The 10,863-nt window shown below is 58.9% G+C and overlaps 3 protein-coding genes across 5 annotated transcripts in view; 2 read left to right on the forward strand and 1 right to left on the reverse strand.

The window, feature by feature from the left end:
* Window positions 1-2,411, forward strand: part of BIN3 (bridging integrator 3) — a 28,577-nt gene extending 26,166 nt beyond the window's left edge. For both annotated transcript variants that reach the window (XM_085510471.1, XM_085510472.1), the window contains one exon: window positions 669-2,411. In XM_085510471.1, the coding sequence (XP_085366597.1) occupies window positions 669-815 (147 nt within the window). In that variant the 3' untranslated portion in view covers window positions 816-2,411. The remainder of the gene's footprint in view (window positions 1-668) is intronic.
* C10H8orf58 (chromosome 10 C8orf58 homolog) lies at window positions 2,409-8,440 on the reverse strand. 2 transcript variants are annotated; one of them, XM_085510470.1, is made up of 5 exons: window positions 7,221-8,440; window positions 4,385-5,597; window positions 3,594-3,907; window positions 3,369-3,463; window positions 2,409-3,112 (listed from the first exon to the last, which is right to left on the reverse strand). In XM_085510470.1, the coding sequence occupies exons 1-5, from the start codon at window positions 7,363-7,365 to the stop codon at window positions 3,038-3,040; spliced, it is 1,842 nt and encodes a 613-aa protein (XP_085366596.1). In that variant the 5' UTR covers window positions 7,366-8,440; the 3' UTR covers window positions 2,409-3,037. The 2 variants fall into 2 exon arrangements, with proteins under 2 accessions (XP_085366596.1, XP_085366595.1); XM_085510469.1 differs by having other exon boundaries at window positions 3,594-5,597; window positions 7,221-8,437.
* Window positions 8,441-9,955: 1,515 nt separating this feature from the next.
* SFTPC (surfactant protein C) overlaps window positions 9,956-10,863 on the forward strand; it is a 4,464-nt gene continuing 3,556 nt past the window's right edge. Inside the window, 1 exon segment of the mRNA XM_085510800.1 lies at window positions 9,956-9,997. Coding sequence (XP_085366926.1) covers window positions 9,956-9,997 — 42 coding nt within the window.

The raw sequence follows: 10,863 nt of genomic DNA on the forward strand, positions 1-10,863 counted from the left end.
CCCATAGCACCCAATGGGCTCATCCCCCATAGCACCCAATGGGCTCCTGTCCCATAGCACCCAATGGGCTCATCCCCCATAGCACCCAATGGGCTCATCCCCCATAGCACCCAATGGGCTCATCCCCCATAGCACACAATGGGCTCATCCCCCATAGCACCCAATGGGCTCATCCCCCATAGCACACAATGGGCTTATCACCCATAGCACCCAATGGGCTCATCTCCCATAGCACCCAATGGGCTCCTGTCCCATAGCACCCAATGGGCTCATCTCCCATAGCACCCAATGGGCTCCTGTCCCATAGCACACAATGGGCTCATCTCCCATAGCACCCAATGGGCTCATCCCCCATAGCACCCAATGGGCTCATCCCCCATAGCACACAATGGGCTTATCACCCATAGCACCCAATGGGCTCATCTCCCATAGCGCCCAATGGGCTCATCCCCCATAGCACACAATGGGCTCATCCCCCATAGGGCACAATGGGCTCATCCCCCATAGCACACAATGGGCTCATGCCCCATAGCACACAATGGGCTCATCCCCCATAGCATCCAATGGGCTCATCCCCCATAGCACCCAATGGGCTCATCCCCCATAGCACACAATGGGCTCATCCCCCATATCCCGCCATGCTCTGAGCTCAGTGTCGCCCCCTGCAGGTCGGTTTCTACTCGGAGCTCTGTTCCATTCTCTCTCATCTCTCCGCTCACATCGGCCGCGCGGCGCTGAGCGATGAACAGCGGGAACGGGACAACGAGGCCACGGTCACGGAACTGAGGGGGCTGAGCATCGTGGGGGACGACTGAGGGGGGGGACTATAGGGACAGAGGGACCCTATAGGGACTGTGGGACCCTATAGGGACTGTGGGACCCTATATGGGGCAATGGGACCCTATACGGGGCAATGGGATCCCATATGGGGCAATGGGACCCTATACGGGGCAATGGGATCCCATATGGGGCAATGGGACCCTATAGGGACTGTGGGATCCCATATGGGACACTGGGATCCTATAGGGACTGTGGGACACCATATGGGGCAATGGGACCCTATAGGGACAGTGGGACACCATATGGGGCAATGGGACCCTATAGGGACTGTGGGACACCATATGGGGCAGTGGGACCCTATAGGGACACTGGGACACCGTATGGGGCAATGGGACCCTATAGGGACAATGGGACCCTATAGGGACTGTGGGATCCCATATGGGACACTGGGACCCTATATGGGGCAATGGGACCCTATAGGGACAGCGGGACCCTGTATGGGACAATGGGACCCTATAGGGACCCCATAGGGACACTGGGACACTATAGGGACTGTGGGACACCAAATGGGACAATGGGACCCTATAGGGACAGTGGGATCCCATATGGGGCAATGGGACCCTATAGGGACTGTGGGACACCATATGGGACACTGGGACCCTATAGGGACAGTGGGACCCTATAGGGACAGTGGAACCCTATAGGGACTGTGGGACACCATATGGGGCAATGGGACCCTATAGGGACTGTGGGATCCCATATGGGACACTGGGATCCTATAGGGACAGTGGGACACCATATGGGACACTGGGACCCTATATGGGGCAATGGAACACCATATGGGACACTGGGACCCTATAGGGACTGTGGGACCCTATATGGGGCAATGGGATCCTATAGGGACTGTGGGATCCCATATGGGACACTGGGACCCTATAGGGACAGTGTGACCCCATACACACAGTGTGACTCCATATGGACAGAGGGAGGGGCAGAGGGACAGAGGGATCCCATATGGCACAGTGTGGCCCCATATGGGCAGTGTGACCCCATACATACACAGCCTCCATACACAGTGTGACCCTATATGGACACTATGACCCCTTATGGACACTGTGACCCCATACACAGTGTGATCCCATATGGGCAGTGTAACCCCATACAGACACACTGGCCCCATACACAGAGTGGGGTCCCCCACTGTATCCCCCACAATCGGTGCCTTCACTTCTGACCCCAAGTGCCCCCATATCTGTGCCCCCCCCCCCCATTAGGGTGCAGTGTCTGATGGCCTTTAATTAACGAGGGCTGTTAATTAATTAAACATGCGCCTCTGCTGCCCCCTGCCGGCAACGCGCGGTACTGCAGGAGATTGACACCTCTGCTGCCCCCTGCCGGCAACGCGCGGTACTGCAGGAGATTGACACCTCTGCTGCCCCCTACCGGCACAGTGCGGTACTGCAAGGGATTGAGACCTCTGCTGCCCCCTGCCGGCACTGCGTGGTACTGCAGGGGATGGACAGTGCTGCCCCCTGGTGGCACGGTGCGGTACTGCAGGGGGTGGACACCAATGGGGTGGGGTAGGAAAAGGGTACGAATGTGAATTAAAATGGTGAGAGATTGGGATCTAATGGGATTCGAGGTGTTTATTTGGGGTTTGGGGTCGGGGTTGGGTCAGGGTTGGGTTTAGGGTCAGGGTTGGGGGGCTGGATTAGGGGTGAGGGCTGGGGGGGTATGGATAGAGTTAGGGGTCGGGGGTCAGGGAGAGGAATGGGGGGTCAGGATTAGGGTTAAGGTCAGGGCTATGGGGTGAGGGATGGGTTATGGCCAGGGTTAGGGGCTGGGGGGTCAGGATTAGGGTTAAGGTGAGGGTTGGGGGGTCAGGGTTGGGGTTGAGGGGGTCAGGGTTAGGGTTAAGGTCGGGGTTGGGGTCAGGGCTATGGGGTGAGGGATGGGGTTATGGTCAGGGTTGGGTTTAGGGTTGAGGGGTTGGGGGTCAGGATTAGGGTTAAGGGGGGTCAGGGTTGGGGTCAGGGTCAGGGCTATGGGGTGAGGGATGGGGTTAAGGTCAGGGTTGGGGGTCAGGGTTGAGGGGTTGGGGGTCAGGGTTAGGGTTAAGGTCAGGGTTGGGGTTGGGGTCAGGGCTATGGGGTGAGGGATGGGGTTATGGTCAGGGCTGGGGGTCGTGGTGTGGGGTGGTTCCGGCCCCACACTGAGCTGTGCCATGTGGGGCGCTGCGCTATGGGGCAGCCGTGGGTCAGCGGCCCCGCAGGGAGCGACGGGTCAGACGGGTGAGAAGAACCTTCACCCGGCCCCAATGGGAGCGAACGGGCTGTGGGGTGAGATAGACATCAATGGGGTGAGATGGGCATCAATGGGGTGAGATGGGAATCAGTGGGGTGGGATGGACATCAATGGGGTGAGATGGACATCAGTGGGGTGGGGGGACATCAGTGGGGTGGGATGGACATCAATGGGGTGGGATGGACATCAATGGGGTGGGATGGACATCAATGGGGTGGGATGGGCATCAATGGGGTGGGATGGACATCAGTGGGGCCCTTATGGGGGCCTTTATGGGTACGTACCTTCTGTGGGGCCGGGGGGGGCTCGGTGGGATCCAACAGGCTGGGGGAGCTGAGCGAGTGGCCCCACATCACAGCGCCATGTGTGGGGCTGGGAGCTGCGGGGGGAGACAGCCATGGGGCGGACCCCCACCCCACCCCCTCTATGGGGCTGACCCCCAGCAATGCTATAGACCCCAAATATGGGGCCAGACCCCATCAATGGGGCAGCCCCCCCCCATCACCCACCTGCCATATGACTGTAGGAACTCGACCTGGTCCTGTAGCGCTCCGCCGTCCCCTCGCTCCCTCCTCCATCACTTATGGGGCGCTGTGGGGCTCGTAGCGACCCCCCCCCACACCGTGACCCCCCCCCACTATGAGACCCCCCCCCATAACCCCGAGCCCCCCCCCCCAATTCCCGCAGCCTCCTGTTGTCCTCCTGCAGCTTCGCCATCCGCTCCATGGTCCGACACAGCAGCTCCAGGTACCGCAGCCCCCGACACGGCGCCTCGTTATGGGGGGGAACCGCGACGTCCGAACTTATGGGGTCGGTGTCCGAACTTATGGGGTCCCCAATGTCCGACCTTATGGGGTCCACAATGTCCATCCTTATGGGGTCCCTAATGACATCCATCCTTATGGGGTCCCCAGTGTCCGACCTTATGGGGTCCCTCATGATAGCCATCCTTATGGGGTCTCCAATGTCTGTCCTTATGGGGTCCCTGATGTCCGACCTTATGGGGTCCCTAATGATGTCCGTCCTTATGGGGTCCCCAGTGTTCGTCTTTATAGGGTCCCCAGTGTCCAACCTTATGGGGTCCCCAATGACATCCATCCTTATGGGGTCCCCGATGTCCGTCCTTATGGGGTCCCTGATGTCCGACCTTATGGGGTCCCTAATGACATCCATCCTTATGGGGTCCACAATGTCCGCCCTTATGGGGTCCCCAGTGATATCCATCCTTATGGGGTCCCTAATGATATCCGACCTTATGGGGTCCCCAGTGTCCCTCCTTATGGGGTCCCCAGTGTCCGACCTTATGGGGTCCCTAATGATATCCATCCTTATGGGGTCCCCAATGCAGCGCCCCCCAATGCTGTGCCCTATGGGGACCCCGTTCCAACACTCTTTGGGGTCCCCATTGCCCTCCCATTTGGGGTCCCTCATGTCACAGTGTTTGGGGTCCCCGATGTCACGGTCTATAGGGTTTATAAGGTCTATAGGGTCGTTGATGGCACTGTTCCTGGGGACCCCATAGCAGCTCTTCTTAGGGACCCCATTGCCGCAGTCTTTAGGGTCCCCACCACCCCCCTCTTTGGGGACCCAAATGTCCTGGTCTATAGGGTCATTGATGTTCCTGGGGACCCCAAAGCCCCCCTCTTTGGGGACCCCAATAGCACAGTTTATGGGGTCCCCATTGCAGCTCTTCTTAGGGACCCCAAAGCCCCTTTCTTTAGGGACCCCAATGCTCCTCTCTTTGGGGTCTCCAGCACCCCACTCTTTGGGGACCCAAATGTCTTGGTCTATAGGGTCTCCATTGCAGCTCTTCTTAGGGACCCCATTGCTGCAGTCTTTAGGGGCCCCATAGCCCCTCTCTTTAGGGTCCCCATTGTCCTTCCCTTTAGGGTCCCCAATACCCCTCCCTTTAGGGTCCCCAATACCCCTCCCTTTAGGGTCCCCAATACCCCTCTCTTTAGGGTCCCCATTGCCCCTCTCTTTAGGGTCCCCCCCTCCCCTCCCTTTAGGGTCCCCATTGTCCCTCCCTTTAGGATCCCAACCTCCCCTCCCTTTAGGGTCCCCATAGCTCCTCTCTTTAGGGTCCCCAATACCCCTCTCTTTAGGGTCCCCAATACCCCTCTCTTTAGGGTCCCCATAGCCCCTCTCTTTAGGATCCCAACCTCCCCTCTCTTTAGGGTCCCCCCCTCCCCTCCCTTTAGGGTCCCCATTGTCCCTCTCTTTAGGGTCCCCATAGCTCCTCCCTTTAGGGTCCCCCCCTTTGGGGTCGCAGTCTTTGTGTCCCCCCCCAACACTCCTCCATCTCATCCTGCGGATACAGCTGCAGTTATAGGGTCCCCTTTGGGGTCTCCCTGTTCCCCCCCCGTTATGGGACGAGGTTCCGGTGCTGCCCATCTCCCCCTCGGGTCCGGATTTGGGGTGGGGGTCCCTTGTAGGGTCGGGGTCGTCGTGGAGCCGCCGATAAACGCTGCGGGGGGGGGACGGGGAGCAGCACTGAGCGGCACCGGGAGCATCTGTGGGGCGGGATTTGGGGTCAGGGGGGGCTCCGGGCCGTCCTATAGGGCCAGGTGACCCTATATGGGACCCACCAGAGAGGGACCCTTAGGTGATATTATATGGGGGTCCTTGGGCGGCTCTAATAGGGTCTATAGGGTCTAATAGGCTCTATAGGGTCTAATAAGGTCTAATAGGCTCTATAGGGTCTAATAGGCTCTATAGGGTCTAATAGGGTCTAATAGGCTCTATAGGGTCTAATAGGCTCTATAGGGTCTAATAGGGTCTAATAGGCTCTATAGGGTCTAATAGGCTCTATAGGCTCTAATAGGGTCTAATAGGCTCTATAGGGTCTAATAGGGTCTAATAGGCTCTATAGGGTCTAATAGGCTCTATAGGCTCTAATAGGATCTAATAGGCTCTATAGGGTCTAATAGGCTCTATAGGCTCTAATAGGGTCTAATAGGCTCTATAGGGTCTAATAGGCTCTAATAGGGTCCTCAGGTGACATTATATGGGGTCCCTGTATGGCTCTAATAGGGTCTCCATTTGGCACCCCATCACCCCCCATTGCCCCCATTGCCCCCTATTACCCTCATCAGCCCCCATTACCCCCTATCACCCCCATTACCCCCCATTGCATCCCATCGCCCCCCACTGCCCCCCATTGTCCCCTATTACCCCCCCCATTGCACACTATCGCCCCCCATCGTCCCCCACTGTCCCATGCTGCCCCCCATTTCCCCCCATCACCCCCCATTGCCCCCTATCGCTCCCCTTCTCCCCTCATTACCCCCCATTGCCCCCCATCAGCCCCCATCGCCCCCCATTGCCCCCCATTGCACCCTATTTCCCCCCATTGCCCCTCATTGCCCCCCATTGTCCCCACTGCCCCCTATTGCCCCCCATTGCCCCCCATCAGCCCCCATCCCCCCCCATTGTCCCCCATTACCCCCCATCCCCCCCCATCGCCCCCCATTACACCCCATTGTCCCCCATCAGCCCCCATTGCCCCCATTGCATCCCATCAGCCCATCTTCCCCCATTGCCCCCTACTCCCCCCCATCTCCCCCCATTGTCCCCACTACCCCCTATTGCCCCCCATTGTCACCCATTACCCCCCATCACCCCCTATTGCCCCCCATCAAACCCCATCAGCCCCCATCGCCCCCCATTGCCCCCCATTACCCCCCATTGCCCCCCATCAGCCCCCATTGCCCCCCATTGCGTCCCATCAGCCCCCCATCTCCCCCTACTCCCCCCCATCGCCCCCCATTGTCCCCCATTGCCCCCTATTGCCCCCCATCAGCCCCCATTGCCCCCCATTGCATCCCATCAGCCCCCCATCTTCCCCCATTGCCCCCTACTCCCCCCCATCGCCCCCCATTGTCCCCACTACCCCCTATTGCCCCCCATTGTCACCCATTACCCCCCATCACCCCCTATTGCCCCCCATCAAGCCCCATCAGCCCCCATCGCCCCCCATTGCCCGCTATTGCCCCCCATCAGCCCCCATTGCCCCCCATTGCGTCCCATCAGCCCCCCATCTCCCCCTATTCCCCCCCATTGCCCCCTATTGCCCCCCATTGCCCCCCATTGTCCCCCATCTCCCCCCATCTCCCCCCATTGCCCCCCACACTCACAGCAGCTGAACCTCCTCTTCCAGACGGCGCCGTTCGCACCCCACATCTCCGGCTCCGACTGCGCCCTACAACCGCCCCACAGCCTTCCCATCCCATCCCCTATAACCATCCCATCCCCTATAACCATCCCATCCCCTATAACCATCCCATCCCCTGCGGCCCCATAGCGCCCCGTCGCCCAACTGGTTCCTAACTGGTTTCCAACTGGTTCCCGACTGGATGTGGGAGGGGAGGAGGGCCGCTATGGGGCGGCTGTGGGGTTTGGGGGTGGGGAGGACTTATGGGGCGGGGTGGGGACACACGTAACCATTGTATGGCCAAGGGACAATGGGGGCTTTGAGGACATGAATGTCAGCAATGCGGCACCCACCCACAGCACCAAAAACCCCATAAGTTGGGGGGAATGGGGGCCCTTCCCATAGGAAACCCCATAGGTTGGAGGGGGACACACACAGAAAACCCCATAAACTTTAAGGGGGGGGAAGAGGGTCTTGACCCCCATAAATTGGGGGGTGGGGGGGGTCTGACCCATTAAAAACCCCATAAATTGGGGGATGGGGGGGTCTGACCCATTAAAAACCCCATAAGTTGTGGGGAATGGGGGCCCTTCCCATGACAAACCCCATAGGTTGGAGTGGGACACACTCAGAAAACCCCATAAACTTTGGGGGGGCGGTGAGGGGGGTCTTGACCCATTAAAAACCCCATAAATTGGGGGAATATGGGGGTCTGACCCATTAAAAACCCCATAAGTTGTGGGGAATGGGGGCCCTTCCCATAGGAAACCCCATAGGTTGGAGGGGGACACATACAGAAAACCCCATAAACTTTAAGGGGGGGGAAGAGGGTCTTGACCCCCATAAATTGGGGGGTGAGGGGGATCTGACCCATTAAAAACCCCATAAGTTGGGGGATACGGGGGTCTGACGCATTAAAAACCCCATAAATTGAGGGATGAGGGGTCTGACCCATTGAAAACCCCATAAGTTGTGGGGAATGGGGGCCCTTCCCATGGGAAACCCCATAGGTTGGAGGGGGACACACTCAGAAAACCCCATAAACTTTGGGGGGGGGTGAGGGGGGTCTTGACTCACTAAAAACCCCATAAATTGAGGGAATATGGGGGTCTGACCCATTAAAAACCCCATAAGTTGGGGGATGGGGGGGTCTTTACCCATTAAAACCCCACAGATCGGGGTTCAGAGGGGGGTTCCCCACCCAGTAGAAACCCATCACCCCCCCCCAAATTGCCCCACAACTGCCCCCACCCCACACATCCCATATGAGCACCAGGATATCGGGGTTAAGCTGACTTTAATGGGGGGCACAAAGGCGGATATGGGACCCCATAGCAGTAGGACCCCATAGCAGTGGGACCCCATAGTGATGGGACCCCATAGAAGTGAGACCCCATAGCAGTGGGACCCCATAGTGATGGGACCCCATAGCAATGGGACTTCATAGCAGTGAGACCCCATAGAAGTGGGACCCCATAGTGATGGGACCCCATAGCAGAAGGACCCCATAGCAGTGAGACCCCATAGCAATGGGACTTCATAGCAGTGAGACCCCATAGCAGTGAGACCCCATAGCAGAGGGACCCCATAGTGATGGGACCCCATAGCAGAAGGACCCTATAGCAGTGAGACCCCATAGCAATGGGACCCCATAACAATGGGACTTCATAGCAGAGAGACCCCATAGCAGAGGGACCCCATAGTGATGGGAGCCCATAGCAGTGGGACCCCATAGCAATGGGACCCCATAGTGATGGGACTTCATATCAGTGAGACCCCATAGCGGTGAGACCCCATAGCAGTGGGACCCCATAGTGATAGGACCCCATAGCGGTGAGACCCCATAGCAGTGGGACCCCATAGCAGTGTGACCCCATAGTGATGAAACCCCATAGCAGTGAGACCCTATAGCAGTGGGACCCCATAGCAGAGAGAACCCATAGCAATGGGACCCCATAACAATGGGACTTCATAGCAGAGAGACCCCATAGCAGAGGGACCCCATAGTGATGAAACCCCATAGCAGTGGGACCCTATAGTGATGGGAACCCATAGTGATGGGACCCCATAGCAGTGGGACCCCATAGCAGTGGGACATCATAGCAGTGAGACCCCATAGTGATGAAACCCCATAGAAGTGGGACCCTATAGTGATGGGACCCCATAGAAGTGAGACCCCATAGCAGTGGGACCCCATAGCAGTGGGACCCCATAGTGATGGGACCCCATAGCAATGGGACTTCATAGCAGTGAGACCCCATAGCAGTGGGACCCCATAGCTGAGCTTATGGGGGCGCTGAGCTCATGGGGTGGGGATCCGGGCTGTTGCAATAGATTCCGCTGCCCCCCCGGCTCCAGGCGTTGCCGGCGTTGCTGCGATCACAGCGTTGCACCCACCCTGACCCCCCCCCAATTGCTGCCCCCACCCGCAGCACCCACAGGTGCCGATGGCTCCGATCCAAAGCACTTTGACCCCCCCCCCCCCGGCACTCTGCCCCACAAGTGCGTTTGCTTTGGCCCCACATGGCGCTGTGGGGCGGAGGAGACGAGAGGGGACGAGTGGCCGCAGCCCCACTTCAGCCCTGTGTTCCCATGGGGGGGGGGGGGGCAGAACAAACAGCCCCACAGCGCTGCCCCATAGCAAACACCCCCCCCCCCCCCAAAGCAAGGCAATAAAGAGCTGCTGCCCCACAGGGCTGAGTTGGGGGGCAGGACGACATGGGGAGCAGCGAGAAGGATGCGGAGCTGCAGGAACCGCTGGTGAGTGATGGGGGGGTGGGTGCAGCAGCACCGTGCATGCAGCAATGCAGCATGCAGCCCTATAGCATGCAGCAATACAGCATGCAGCCCCATGCATGCCGTCCTTACAGCATGCAGGGTGGAGATGCAGCAGCCCCATGCATGCACCCCATAGAGGATGCATGGAGGGGGCGCAGCACCCCATGCGTGCACCCCACACGGCACTCATGCAGCACCCCATGCACTCAGGGTGGAGATGCAGCACTCGTGCATCACTTCATGCACTCATGCAGGAGATGCAGCACCCCATGCATGCACACACACAGCACTCATGCATCACCCCATGCACACATAGATGCAGCACCCCATGCAGCACTCACGCATCACCCCACGCACTCAGGGTTGAGATGCAGCAGCCCATGCACTCATGCAGGAGATGCATCACACCATGCCTGCACCCACACAGCACTCATGCAGCACTCCACGCATGTAGAGTGGAGGTGCAGCACCCCATGCATGCACCCACACAGCACCCCATGCACCCAGGGTGGAGATGTAGCTCCCCATGCAGCACTCACGCATCACCCCACGCATGCAGCACCCCATGCACACAGGGTGGCAATGCAGCGCCCCATGCACCCACACAGCACTCACGCATCACCTGATGCATGTATCCACACATCACCCCACGCACTCATGCAGGACATGCATGCACCCACACAGCACCCCATGCACCCAGGCTGGAGATGCAGCACCCCATGCAGCACTCACGCATCACCCCATGCACTCAGGGTGGAGATGCAGCACCCCATGCATGCATCACCCCACGCACTCATGCAGGACATGCCCCCCCCCCCCCCCCCCCCCCCCCCCCCCCCCCCAAATCT

This window comes from Coturnix japonica, chromosome 10, assembly GCF_054131305.1.
Source record: "Coturnix japonica strain WE chromosome 10, WE-NBRP24, whole genome shotgun sequence".
Lineage (NCBI taxonomy): Eukaryota > Metazoa > Chordata > Aves > Galliformes > Phasianidae > Coturnix > Coturnix japonica.

Excerpts from the sequence above, each read along its gene's own strand:
- C10H8orf58 (XM_085510469.1), bottom strand. The coding sequence starts at position 7,365 with ATGGTTATAGGGGATGGGATGGTTATAGGGGATGGGATGGTTATAGGG. Across the intron at positions 3,464-3,593 it reads TTCCTACAGTCATATGGCAG|CTCCCAGCCCCACACATGGC; the intron begins GTGGGTGATGGG and ends CTCCCCCCGCAG. Across the intron at positions 3,113-3,368 it reads CCCCCCCGGCCCCACAGAAG|CCCGTTCGCTCCCATTGGGG; the intron begins GTACGTACCCAT and ends CTCACCCCACAG.